General features: G+C 41.1%; 1 protein-coding gene across 2 annotated transcripts in view; it reads left to right on the top strand.

Annotated features, from left to right (window-relative positions):
• Positions 1–8,181: 8,181 nt before the first annotated feature.
• plch1 (phospholipase C, eta 1) overlaps positions 8,182–14,719 on the top strand; it is a 49,532-nt gene continuing 42,994 nt past the window's right edge. For both annotated transcript variants that reach the window (XM_069712926.1, XM_069712925.1), the window contains exon 1: positions 8,182–8,608. In XM_069712926.1, coding sequence (XP_069569027.1) covers positions 8,566–8,608 — 43 coding nt within the window. In that variant the 5' untranslated portion in view covers positions 8,182–8,565. The remainder of the gene's footprint in view (positions 8,609–14,719) is intronic.

Below are 14,719 nucleotides of genomic sequence, written 5' to 3'. Positions count from 1 at the left end.
TGGCACCTTTTACACGCTGACGTGGTATCATAGCTCCTCTCGTTCCAGCAGAAAATGAACAGTTCTCTCTTGTCACTGAGGACACAATGCAGAACATGCAGTTTGACAGTTTGAGTTGAAAAAGCTGAGAGTAAAAGTAAAGGATAGGAAGAGGAGGGAGAGTCTCTGCTTGAAATAGATCTGAGGGTTTGACTTATGACCTTATCCAACCCCTTAATTCCACGGTAAAGCAAAACGACCCCACCAGACACACACACATACACACATGTTGCTGCACACCCACGTGCACACATGGAGGTTAAAATAAAATGGAGCTCCTAAAGTTTTCAAACATACCTGATACTTGATATTCTGGTCCAGGAGACAGAATTTTTACCTAAAATGGACAAATGACACCATTGTTTATCACTATGTTACAGTGAGGTGTATAATACAGTCTTTTAGAATGAAATAATAATCTCAGGACGCGATAGAAAATGCTTTGAACTCTGATTCTGCTCACAAAACTTTGTATTTCAGGATTCTCATTTAAAATTTGTTTTCTATTTCAGGACTAAATCTAGACAGGATCCATCACAGTTCATCTGTCTACACTGTGTTTGTTTTTACAAGCCTGTAATGTTACTACTGTATCCGTTAACAGGCTCAGATCATCTGGAGCATAACGCTGGCCCCTCACTGACCTCCAGGTTCGTCATGTCTCCTTATCAGGTCAAAAGATCACTGACACAAAACTGACCGGGCCACTTGGATTTACAACGTCCTCCTCTTTTGTCTTGGCCCTTGTCCTTAGCAATCAGTCAATTATCTGAAAATAAATAATAATAATTGCTTAATTATGCAATTTTTTTTTTTTACCATGAACAGACAGGAGGTAGAAAATCTCCAGTTTAAGCCTCTAAAATTGGAGGATTTCCAGCTGGTCTCAGTTTAATGAAATAAACTGAATATCATTGGGTTTTGACCTGTTATTTAGATAAAACAAACAATCTGAGCATTTCACATTGTGCTGAGAAACTCAGATCTGCATTTTTTTTTTTACATGAAGCATAAAAAAGGTTCCGAGCTGTAGCTACGCATTACAAAAAGTTGACATTTGCGTGTGAGTTTCTCGTTAGAGGCCGTTTCAGACCAGCAACACACCCAAATCACAAATACACAAAACATAAAGCTGGTTTTATAGAGATTTGTAACCATGTGTTTAAATTCATAACATCCAGGAGTTAAAATACCAGTTCTTTCACATCTGTTTCCCATGCGGCTGATACAGCCTCCACTTTAAGTCACTCAGTTGTACCGTGAACAGATCTGTCTGGCCATCAGCATGAGAGTACTGCTCTGATAACTGCTTAACAAGCAATTACAAGGTACTCATTGACTCCAGAACATGGCTTCCAATCTGTGTGCCATTAGAGCACATGAGCTGGGAAGACAGGATTTATGTGTATTGTCAGGTTTAAAGAAGGTATGAGGTATGTCACCCAGGGCACTTGTATGAATGTGCACACAGAGATACACACACGCCAACAGAAACATTAAGTATTGGCTCAATGTGAGGCTAGATTTTTTAAAACTCTATCCATCGACCAGTATTTCTGACAGCTGGCCACATAACATGAAATAGAGCAACTGTTGTACATCTCATTATTCATGTCCTGTCCTGTTTGACATGTGTCAGTATGAAGTGACAGATGCTGCTCCCTTTGTGTCATGAGAGACAATGTTTGATGCACTAATACTTAAGGTCATACAACATGTCCCATGTGCACTGCATGTGCATGTACATTTGGAACCACATCTTCATAAAGTTTGCCATCCAGCCAAATGAATTAACCGTGCAAGAAGGGTCTTAGTCAGGGAGGTGACCAAGAACCCAACAGAAGTCCTCTGCCGAGATGGAATACTCTGCCAGAAAGATGACCATCTCTGCAGCCCTTCAGTAGCCGGGCCTTTATGGTGGAGTGGGCAGAAGGAGGCCACTCTGAGTGAAAGGCACATGACAGCTGGCTTAGAGTTTGCCAAAAATCATTTAAAAGACTCTAAGAGCACAAGGAAAGAGATCTAGTTGACTGATGAGACAAAAGCTGACCTCTTTGGGCAGAACTCTAAGCATTATGCCTGTCGAACCCCAGACACTGCTCATAACCTGGCTAATGCTATCCCTGTGGTCAAGCATGGTGGTGGTAGCATCACAGTATGGGTTTGCCTCTCAGCTGCAGGGACAGGTCGACTGGTCATAACTGAGGGATGAATGAATGCACCATAACACTGAGAGCCTGAAGCTTTGGGGTAAGTTGCGGGTTGAGTGGCCCAGCCAAGTGGAGACACTAGACACTTCCCCTCCAATTTAACAGACCCTCAGAGGTTCTACCCGGAAGAAGAGTTTTAACTGCCCAAATCCAAGTGTGTAAACCTTGTTGAGATTCACCCAAGAAGACTCAAAAGCTTTACTGGCTGCCAAATGGGCTTCTACACAGTACTAGATTAAACATCTGAAATCTTTCCAACTGAAATCACACTGTAAATGACAAATTTCAGTTTTTGATTTGCTAAATAGATTTGATTTTATTCATTTAAAATATAACCAACAACACATTATAGTGTGCAAAATGTGAAGTGGTCTGAATACTTCCTGAAGCAACAGATATAAAACTCCTCTTAAATAATGTGTCGGTGGACTTGGATTTGTTAAGTTGTAATTCAAAATTGAACTGTCTTGCACATCTCAAGTCCTAACTTTTTACTTTATTAATATCTGATCGAAGTACCAATTCCCTGCACTCTCTCTATAGTAGTTTTCTTTCTTCGAAAGACGCAATAATACCTCCGAAGACAGAGGAAACAATGTACCAGTGGTAATCAGGTTACTGCAACTAACCTTCTGTGTAGTGCGTGAATGTCAATATGGAGACATATGTGTCAGATAAAATATGTGCTTTACACACAAAACAGACAGGAAAAGTGGAAATATTGAAATGCTACAGATTGTTTTACTTCAGTTTGATTTGAATATCAACTACAACAGAACTTGGGGACATCCTCGACCTACTTCCTGCCAGGGCCGAAAACAGAGTAGCTGGGGCAGTCTGGCAGTGAAATATGTATTTTTAAGCCCCTCTCTCTCCCAGTATATGGTCCAATACACAGGAAAGAACAGCCTGTATTCCCTGGAGGTTATAACACTATACAGTAGATGAGAAGGCTACTAGAATTACATGCAATCAGAAGAGTATTTTTACAAACTCTCATGACAGGAGCATGACACTGTACACGGCAATAGACACACAGTTTGTGCTACCTAAACCATGTGTTTCTGTTTTGTATTAACTTATTATTAAAGGAATAGTTCAACATTTTGGGTAATATGATCTGCTGTCTTGCTGAGAGTTTGAAGTTGAAATCAATGGAGCTCATGTTTGCGCATTAAATATGAAGCTACAGACAGAGACTCACTAATTAAAAGGTCATAACCCATTTTTTTTTTGTACAAAAACAATCTCGCTGGCTGTTTGGAAAACTCACAGTGACAACAAGACTCAGTAATTTCTCTGAGACAATAAATAGTCTGCCACATAAGCCCCTGCAAAATCACTTTTTACATCTCAGGTATTTTTTTTAATTTTTTTTTACTAATTAAACAAAATATAATTTACATTGTAATTACTGGATTTTGTTATCATATGATATAGCCAGGCTACACTCTTTCTCCTGGTTCCCAGTATGGTAAGCTAAGATAACCAGCTGCTGGCTGTCTAGCTTCATATTTAGGACAGCCATGATATTGCTGTATTCATCTAACTCTTGGCAAGAAAGTCTATAAGTTTTTTCCCAACTTGTGTTGAAACATTCTCACAATTTTCTGAAATATTTTGTTGTACTTGGTTGGAATGGTAAACACAAGCTTCGTATGCAAACATGTCGTCATTTCAATCAACACACAGCTGCAATACATTGACAATTGTACTTGTCAATATAAATCGGCAAGTGTCTGTTTCTTGCCACTTTTCAGTAATTATATTTGTGTTGATATAAAAAAAAAGAGACTTATTAATGTAAGAAATGTGATTTCATAGGGTCAAGGCATTTTGTTTACTTTATATATAATTTCATATTTTTCTGTGTATCTTTGTACAGCATTGAAACGTTGGCATATTGCGGAGGCTTCTTCTTGCCATGTGACTGCAGTGTTTCTTGTGCTTCCATGTAATCTCTGTATCACAACCTGACATGAAATCAAAGCTGCTCAAACAATGTCCCCAGTCATCGACTCTCGTCTCTAATTTGGACTCTGTTATGAAAACAAACAGTGATTTAGCAACATTATTCTATAATTAAGCAGTGAGCCACGAGAGGCTGTGGTGTACAGAGGGTTCAGAGCAGCTACGAGACGCTGCAGACGTTAGGTGGAGCACAGTTTAATGAAGGAACGCCTCAGAAGGCTTTTTGTGCTTTTAACATGAAGGCAGCAGAAAAGTTGTCACATCTCCTGTAATTAAAGTGCTTTTTTTGTGACGCAGGAATGATGACATGTAGTCAAAGCTTAAATCCCCCCAAATGTTTTATGTCCTACTTTTTCTGTTGTTCTTATTCTTTAAGCACTCTATGCCTTGTTGTTAAACTACAATTTTAGGCTTCTCTAGTAGGTTTTTTTTGCAATGTTTCTTTTTGTTTTTTAATTTATTGCAAAGTTAACTCCCTGCACCTGTAATGCACCACTAAATCAGTAACTAACTGTATACATGAATTCTTATATTATTAACAGGGTCTAATCTGCAAAACTGGCCCTACATTTGGATTACTGGATTATTCATTCTCAAATGACATGGGTCTCATATTAACAGAACAAATGAGTCTCCGTCCATGTGACCTATCGTAAACACCGCGAGAGGGTGGCAGGGTCACAGGAAAGTACTCTCACCTCAGAGATACTTGACCTTTGACCTCTGCATATTCCACCAGACAGTTACAGGCGGCACCAGACACCAATAACTGCCCCAGAGGCTCCGAGCATGACCGGATGTGTACATCCCATGTATGTGTGTGTGTGACAAAGAGAGAGAGAGAAAGAGTATGTGTTTGTAGTGGGAAGCAGTAAATCCCAGACAGATGGATGAGCAACAGGTGGGGAATCACTCAGAAGTGGCAGTAGGAAGGGCAGTGAAAGGTAATCAGGAGGAAGAGGTGGAAAATTTGGAATCCTGGGATAGAAGTGAGGAGAAAAGGAGAGATGATAAATGAGAACACATGTTGAGAGATAGAGAGAAAAAAAAATCATAAAGGACAAGACGGTGGACAAAGAGACCCAGATAGAGTTCAAAGGACCCGGTCAGAGAAGGTTTTCATGGTAGAGACAGCAAGGAGGTCAAAATAGATAAGTTGTCTCTGCGATTCATTTCATTCAGTTACATGTTGATTTTGGTCATTGTATAATATTTTGTTATGGATTTTCAAATAGAATATATTATTACAATATTTAGAAGAGGCAGCTGGCACTACTTTCTGTTACCTGATACAATGGTCGGTAGAACCAAAAGTACCTCCCATAACCCATTTTGAAATTTTAAATTGCATTTTGTGATGTTTGACTGCAGATTTGTGATGCATTTGTTTTCCATTGTATGCTTAATTAAATTACTTTTATTATTAATTAAATTCCTGCAAAATGTTCAGACAACACACTTAACTTCTGTTTTCCATCACAGATCATCCAGTTCTTTGCCCTCCTCCCCCTCTTCCTCTCACCATGAGCTCCTGGTTGGTGAACAGGAAAGGAGAGCCTCAGTACCGCCGTCACTTCCTGACCGACAACAGTCTCTTTCATGGTAAATATCAGACACACACACACACACACACACACACACACACACACACACACACACACACACACACACACACACACACACACACACACACACACACACACACACACACACACACACACACACACACACACAAGGAGAATAATACAACGCACACATTATAGTTTACAATATATTCTCTCTGATAACTGTATGTCATGGAGAATGAACACTAGAGGGAGACTCATCTCCACTAATGTGCATGGAGTACTGGCTTTTAAAATGAGGCAACACAGCCAAGACAATACAGTCTTGTAAAATTAACAAAACCTTCTCACTTTGTCTGGCAGACAAAAAACTCTGCAGGCCAATGATTTATTGTATGACATGGATTAAAAATTATCCATAGAAGTTTGTGAAGGATGAAAATAGTGTTGTGTTTTACCCCTGAGTACCTGCCATACATGTCTCTCCATAACACTATAAGACTGACGTAAGAAGAAAAAAAATCCACTTTGATTTTGATATTTTAACCATTAAGCATGTGCAAAGGAACGAGTTTTTCTTTTGGTTAATGTATGAACGCATCATCTTTAACACCCTGACACTTTTCCTGTTATACACGATATAATTGAACAAAAATAGTCTTCTTTCCTTTTCATTCTTCTCAAAGCTGACCTTAATCTAGACTTGTAATTGCAATCGTTTCATCTGTCTTTATGAGTTTCGAGGTGGTGAGGCTGCACACTGACAGATGAGAGAGACACATCCTTGACAAATCTATAATGGGTCTGTTGGTCTGCCTCTGTGGCCGTCACACCTACAGCTGACAGCTTATTTAAAGCCTCACCTTCGCGAACCTGCAGCCAGCATCCTCATGGCACTCCTGCAGACTGTGTGTGTGTGTGTGTGTGTGTGTGTGTGTGTGTGTGTGTGTGTGTGTGTGTGTGTGTGTGTGTGTGTGTGTGTGCGTGCGTGCGTGCGCGCGCGACTTTCTTGTCAGTGACCTGCAGTGGTAAACAGGCTTGACTGCTCCAGTACTATTCTGTGGATGATGGATTGATCTGATTGATGCAGAGTGTAAAGTGTCTGTCTCTCCTGGCATGCTTGGAAATCAGGATGACATCACATTCATGGGAATTTCACAGATTTCTGCCTTTCTGAATGTATTTCTTGAGGTTGAAGTTTACTTTTCTTTTGGGAATCTGAGAGCTATTAATGTTGTGAATATGAAAACAAAAATCTTTGTTGTATCTTTGCCACTCTTCAGACCCTGTTGATCTCTGCCTGTACTCATTCCCTCATGTCTCTGACAGTTGGACCTTTCTTGTCAGTCAGAACCATTGTGAAAGCATATGCTCTTCTCTTTACACCCCATTTATTTTCCACATGACTTTGCTTCACTCCGCCTCGTTCCCTTTCTTCCAGTTGTTTCCACTTTTGGGTGAATGACAGAGCAGCTGATGGTTTTTGTTTGGCCACGGTCCATAAATCAGTCAGTGGGAGAAGAGGATTTGGGGGTTGTGTGATCAGGCCGTTGTGGATAAGAAGAGGTTTGCACTTAAATCAATGTGAGCAATCAGCGGGAAACCTCAGGTAACGGCTATTACATAGGGTGCTAATGGAAAACACACACAGGATCTGAGGGTGACGCTGATGTTCACGCATGTCTTTTTGTTCCTCCAGACAGCACTAATCGATTTGGTAACCTCTTCCTCTGGCTGAACACAACTGTGTGTGTGTGTGTGTGTGTGTGTGCTCGGTCACTCCAAAAATGGCCTCCTGCAATCCTAAATGAAATGGTTCTAATGTGGACCGATGAACAAGACTAATCTGGCAGCTCCAGGTTGAGTAAATTTTCATTAGGGAAATGACTCACCCAGAATGATACACTACTGATTGGACACACACACACACACACACACACACACACACACACACACACACACACACACACACACACACACACACACACACACACACACACACACACAAAATTAAAAAAAAAAAAAAAAAAAGACCAATAAATGCATGTTTCTATGAAACTTGCTCTGTCTCTGTCTCTCTCCCATGAAGACTGTCCCCTGCTGTGTCTCAGCATTTACACCTAAACTGAGGAAGACACCGAGGCACACGGTGTAAAGTGGGTCATAGCTTTGGCATCCCTGCGCAAAATGCCTTTTTCAATACACCGGGGAATAGCTGACCAAAAACAAGCAAACGGATGTGGCACGAGTTCATTTTGGTGGGGAATTCAAACTGTCGCCAAACAGCTCAAACAGACAGTCTGGTGAAGCTGATGAAATGCCCAAATGACCAACTGTGCTGGTTAAACCACTGCCCTACCCCGCTATCAGTGACTCTCGCTCATTCCACGCCCGTACTAAGCTCTTGCTTATTAACATCCACTCTCCGTCATGCCCATCGAGCGTATGAGAAATCGGCTTATCGTTGTGCCTGGTGTGAGGAGAGGCTGTGCGCGCAGAGGCTGTGGATGTGAGAGGTTCGGTGGTTTGTGAAGGCACTCCGCAGACCGCACTGGGAAGGCAGGTGCGGAGGAGCACTTTGATGCTACAGGCTGATTTTGTACTCCAAAAAAGTGACACTTCATCTCAATGGTGTGCGTCCTGTGAACGGCCAATCATCCCGGAGAAATGGACTAATTGGGCTAATTTGTGATGGCATTTTAAACCGCTTCAACAAGGAAATACAAATTATGGCCAAAGCGCATGGGGGCACCTTGTGAGACCAACAAGTCCAGTTCTAAATGGCAGAGCTTGAAGTTTGCAGAAATCTCAGTTTGGAGAAGGGTAAGTGATTATCCTCAATCTGTTGATTGTTTGGTTATTTCATATTGGTGTCTCATATGGAGAGGAGTACTCTGTGTGGTGCACACATTCATCTGGGTGCCCACCAGCCTTGCGATCAGGTTGGAGCCCAATTTTTGTTATTGCGCTTGTTGTTGTGGAGAATTCCATCACCCACGGTGCAAGAAACACTCGAAGAAATCCTGATTGGGGATTTTCAATTTGAGATTTATATGGGCTGATATATTTTAGATACAAAAATAATCAAAAATTATCACATAAAATCATTAAGGTGATTGATTTTTATGAGAATGCGTAAAGTGTTGGGAGATTATGTTAGTTTGGTCCATGATGAAAATCAGCGGGAAACTGTCCCTGGTGCTGAAAAAGCCCCTTTGTGCTTGTCACTAGGGGGCAGAAAAGGCTTTTGATTTGTTGATTTGAAATGACTTGCGCTGCCCTCAGACTATATAGGCTAGATGTACCACATCTTTAAAATCCTGCATCCTCTGCACTGTTCACAGAAATGTAACCACCTGATGTTTATATAGGCTCTGTCACTACAACGCCTCTGTGAGAAGATGTCTGAAAAACTGACAAACCACCACATGCCATAGCTCAGTGACAGAGGTGGACTGGATTGTCGTTGGCATCAGCAGAAATAGGATTGTACTGAAACCCAGGCAGGGCATGTTGAGCACGATGTGACAGAGCTGTGCATCCAGCTTTAGGGGCAAAATCGGTGTCCCAACAGTCCCTGGGCTATTAGAGCAACCCTTCTGCTCCTTTTCCCTACAATGTCTAAAATATGGAGCACCCTTGGCACTTAAATAGCAGAATCTGTCAAGCTGTCAGTCTTCACCCTGCAGTGCCTGGGTTTGTGTGTCTTCCTCTGTGTTGGGCTCTGAGGATGATGGTCTCTGTTAGCCTCAGTGGACAGGAACGCAACCTCTTTATTTGTGTTGGCAACACTTCTGCTTGATGGGTTGCATGCAAAGGGAAGCTCGTATTGAGAGAGAAAAAAAGACAAAAGGGAGAAAAATTATGGCGACAGAAAGGTTTGGAGGAGCATGCATGGCTACTAATCTCCTCCACATGGAGGAAATGGCTTTTCCATGTAAAATGTGTTTTTCCTCTTGTGTCTCTCCTGCACTGATGATGATGAATCTCAGCACGTTCCCTCTGTCTTCTCTCTAACCCCCCTTTGTCTCTGCCTCTTTCTTCTTGTAGCTCCAGGGCAGAAACAGCAAGCAGACACCATGAGGGAACACATTTTCATCCTTTTAGATCTTCTCTGTTTTTTTCAAAACAATTTTCTTGTTAGTTTCAATCTCCTTTCCTTTCCTTTCCTTTCCTTTCCTTTCCTTTCCTTTCCTTTCCTTTCCTTTCCTTTCCTTTCCTTTCCAATCCAATGAGTATGGTGCAGACTGAAATGTGACTGAAGAGTTTTTTCATAAAAATTATAGTCACTTGTAAATCTTACACAATTTTATGTTTGTAAATTTCTTACGGCAATAAGCTAGCATTGTTTTGGATTTGGTACTGAAAGTTAGGTTGTATTGGAAAAGGTCCCCTCTTCAACTCTTCTATCCAGTTTTGCAATAATCTGTGTCATATTAATATTTGTTCTTTCCTCTTCTACTTGCGTTTGAGGGACCATAATTTGCATGACAAAAGATTTCACTGATGTTGAATTACTGTATCTGCCTGTGTGCTGATCTAACCACTGGCACATCACATTTCTTCTTGCCTAGGGCAGGATGTAAGTGTAAAAATTCAGTTTCTATTACAGGGACTCTTTTGGCTGTTATTATAATAAATCTGAGAGTTTGCAGGTGCATTTAGTGCTAAATCTGTGGTAAAATAAAAAGTATTTATCTCTAAATACTGGCTTTTATTTAACTTTCTTCAATCTTCTTTGCAGTTAATGAGCTGCCCAGAAGCTCGGTTCACGTGTATCCGACACTTTTAGGCCTCTCTTGTAGCTGAGCTGAAGCACCAGGCAGGCAGTTATAACCGCTCTCTCTACATTTCTTGTGAAGCAGTCGAGATCAGACAGTTTTCATGGCAGTCTGGCGCTGCTGCCAAAGATACTGTATCTCAATCTACTCACAGGCGTCCAGAAGCTTGAACATTGCAGGAACATCAATATATAAGCCAATGTGCACATTAAACACACACATCCTCTCACACACATGCAAGCATCAGTTGGCTCCTTTGAAGTCAGTGCTGAACTCCTCCACTCGGGGAGCCCCCTGTAGCATCACTGGCGAATGCATTATCATGCTGCAGTTGTCATGTGTTTATTTTTATTCTGGTGTTGCTCCACACTCTGCCCCCCGGGGGGGACCTGAGAACCCATTTGTAACATTGCCGACTTGAGCGCCCTTAATTAGGCGAAGTGAGAGACTGTGAGATAAGACTGCATTTTCCCTCTTTTTTGCTCATCATTTCCCTGTGTTTTCAAACCTTTTATGTTGCTAATAAGACAGCCTACCAAAAATATTTTGGACTTCTTCCGTACAGGTTTTGTGTAATTAGTTTGCTTTAAAAGGTATTTATGCTTGAAAGTATCCCCCGAGGTGCCCATAGTTAGATGTGCTGGTATTGTGCTGCTTCAGAAAATGAGGTGTTGCGGCTGTAAGAGTGAGGCTCTTCTGCCAAAGTCTAACTCACTCAGGATTTTATGTATTTTCTTATGATTTTCTTGCTATACGCAGCGTTGATAGCAGTTAGGCAGGAATTAGAGGGCAGCTTAAAAAGTGAAAGAAAAAAATGAACTTGTGTACTGTGATCACCTAAAACAGTGACAGCATTGATGTATGGATCAAACACGTAAAATCTAAAGCGGGAAATCAGAAATCACTTTTAACTGAGTTCAGTTGAGTTCAAAGTTGTCACTAAAAGTTTAACTTTTTTTTCTCGACCAGAGCAGTTGTGTAACTGTTCAAATGCACTTAAGCACAAACGTCAGTAAGTTAACAGATTTATTCTGCTTCAATGTTCAGACAGTAGTGACGTTCACTTTTCTGCTGGTCCAAGCTTTCACATTTATAACTATCCTATACAGGCACCGCACATAATTAAAACAGCTCAGTATCAGACCATGATAAAATCCATGTCCTTTAAGTGTCTTCTAATATTTTTCTAAGAAGAAAATAATGTGGATCCCAGCTGAGCTGCCTGTGGCTCTCTCTGATGGTTCCTGTGACGTTGGGGATTCAGTTAGTTTACTCTGAAAATTCCTATCAATAAAGATAAATATTTGTTTACATGTACTTGTCACCTATTTCTAAAAAAGCGATATCCATTTGTAATGACGTTTGTAACGTTGCAACAGTCTTTCTGTCTCGAAACTTAACCAGAAGTCAACCATAAAGGTAGCAAATGATTTTGTTTTGTTTTGGAACTATGAAACATAATATATAGTGCAATTTTGACAACGGCGGCGCCAGATCAGGAAACACTCAAATAGTTTCTTGGAAGGTAAAAACAAGGTTTTTAAGTTTCACTCTGGAAACAAATGGGTTTTATTTGAAGTCCTTATCATCTACTACAGGTCGAATACTGTATGGTGATTAGAGCGAAGGGCTTCCTGTGTGTATCAGGCACATTTGAACAATTTATAATCATAGTTGTTGAGTAGTTGCTGACAAAAACCTCTTGATCAAACAGCTCTTACATTTTTTCTTAAATAACAATGATTTTTTTTCTAACTACAGTTATGATAATTGTGAATTCAGTCATGAATACTGAATATTCTAAAAAAAATAAATGTTTAAACTCCATGGTGTACCTGGTGCCGAACACAGCATGGCCAGGTGCAGTGATGTCCCTGGTTGCTTGGCAACGTAAAATTGACCACAACACCTACAGTGGGTACGGAAAGTATTCAGACCCCTTTAAATTTTTCACTCTTTGTTTCATTGCAGCCATTTGCTAAAATCAAAAAAGTTCATTTTATTTCTCATTAATGTACACTCAGCACCCCATCTTGACAGAAAAAAACAGAAATGTAGAAATTTGTGCAAATTTCTTAAAAAAGAAAAACTGAAATATCACATGGTCATAAGTATTCAGACCCTTTGCTCAGTATTGAGTAGAAGCACCCTTTTGAGCTCGTACAGCCATGAGTCTTCTTGGGAATGATGCAACAAGCTTTTCACACCTGAATTTGGGGATCATCTGCCATTCTTCCTTGCAGATCCTCTCCAGTTCCGTCAGGTTGGATGGTGAACGTTGGTGGACAGCCATTTTCAGGTCTCTCCAGAGATGCTCAATTGGGTTTAGGTCAGGGCTCTGGCTGGGCCAGTCAAGAATGGTCACAGAGTTGTTCCGAAGCCACTCCTTTGTTATTTTAGCTGTGTGCTTAGGGTCATTGTCTTGTTGGAAGGTGAACCTTCGGCCCAGTCTGAGGTCCAGAGCACTCTGGAAGAGGTTTTCTTCCAGGATATCTCTGTACTTGGCCACATTCATCTTTCCTTCAATTGCAACCAGTCATCCTGTCCCTGCAGCTGAAAAACACCCCCATAGCATGATGCTGCCACCACCATGTTTCACTGTTGGGATTGTATTGGGCAGGTGATGAGCAGTGCCTGGTTTTCTCCACACATACCGCTTAGAATTAACGCCAAAAAGTTCAATCTTGGTCTCATCAGACCAGAGAATCTTATTTCTCATAGTCTGGGAGTCCTTCATGTGTTTTTTGGCAAACTCTATGCAGGCTTTCATATGTCTTGCACTGAGGAGAGGCTTCTGTCGGGCCACTCTGCCATAAAGCCCCGACTGGTGGAGGGCTGCAGTGATAGTTGACTTTGTGGAACTTTCTCCCATCTCCCTACTGCATCTCTGGAGCTCAGCCACAGTGATCTTTGGGTTCTTCTTTACCTCTCTCACCAAGGCTCTTCTCCCACGATTGCTCAGTTTGGCTGGACGGCCAGGTCTAGGAAGAGTTCTGGTCGTCCCAAACTTCTTCCATTTAAGGATTATGGAGGCCACTGTGCTCTTAGGAACCTTGAGTGCTGCAGAAATTATTTTGTAACCTTGGCCAGATCTGTGCCTTGCCACAATTCTGTCTCTGAGCTCCTTGGACAGTTCCTTCGACCTCATGATTCTCATTTGCTCTGACATGCACTGTGAGCTGTAAGGTCTTATATAGACAGATGTGTGCCTTTCCTAATCAAGTCCAATCAGTTTAATTAAACACAGCTGGACTCCAATGAAGGAGTAGAACCATCTCAAGGAGGATCAGAAGAAATGGACAGCATGTGAGTTAAATATGAGTGTCACAGCAAAGGGTCTGAATACTTATGACCATGTGATATTTCAGTTTTTCTTTTTTAAGAAATTTGCACAAATTTCTACATTTCTGTTTTTTTCTGTCAGGATGGGGTGCTGAGTGTACATTAATGAGAAATAAAATGAACTTTTTTGATTTTAGCAAATGGCTGCAATGAAACAAAGAGTGAAAAATTTAAAGGGGTCTGAATACTTTCCGTACCCACTGTACTACAACTTGTTTACAAGGTCTCACACAGGTCTACAACATGGCGGATATAAAATGTTGATTGTAGCTGTTTCCTGTTTCCATTCTTTTTGCTAAGCTAAGCTAACCAGCTGCTGACTGTACAGTAGCTTCATATTAAACATACACACATGAGAAGGGGGATCTATCTCCTCATCTAAATCTCAGCAAGGAGGAAAATTAGTGTAACTGTTCCTTCCAAAAAAAAAAGTTCCTGGTCAGGTCACACTGACAGAACAACAATGAGCATGACGAAGGCTTTCAGCAATGATTTGTTCGCATGTATTCACGCTATGTTCGAACATTATCAAGCATTATGTTGCAGGTCGGTTGTGTGCTTGTGTGTGTGAAAGCTGCAGGTTATCTCTGTGTTTCGAAAACACATCAATTGGATTATAGACTCTAGTTGTCCCAGAGGTTTGAGCATGTGTGTCTGTCTATCTGTGTTGGTCCTGACTGACAACAGATTCGGGCTGTTTACCTGCTCTCCACCTAATGCATGCTGGGAAAAGCTCCGAGCCCCCATCAACCCTAACAGAAACGAGCAAGAGGACAAAATGAATCAGTGAAATATCATTTCATTATCTATG

Source organism: Brachyistius frenatus, unplaced genomic scaffold, assembly GCF_029030835.1.
Source record: "Brachyistius frenatus isolate BFR_SWC_R1_liver_20210118 unplaced genomic scaffold, ASM2903083v1 Contig_114, whole genome shotgun sequence".
Taxonomy (NCBI): domain Eukaryota; kingdom Metazoa; phylum Chordata; class Actinopteri; family Embiotocidae; genus Brachyistius; species Brachyistius frenatus.
Note: the sequence above shows the minus strand (reverse complement) of the source record. Positions and strands in the feature narration are given on the sequence as shown.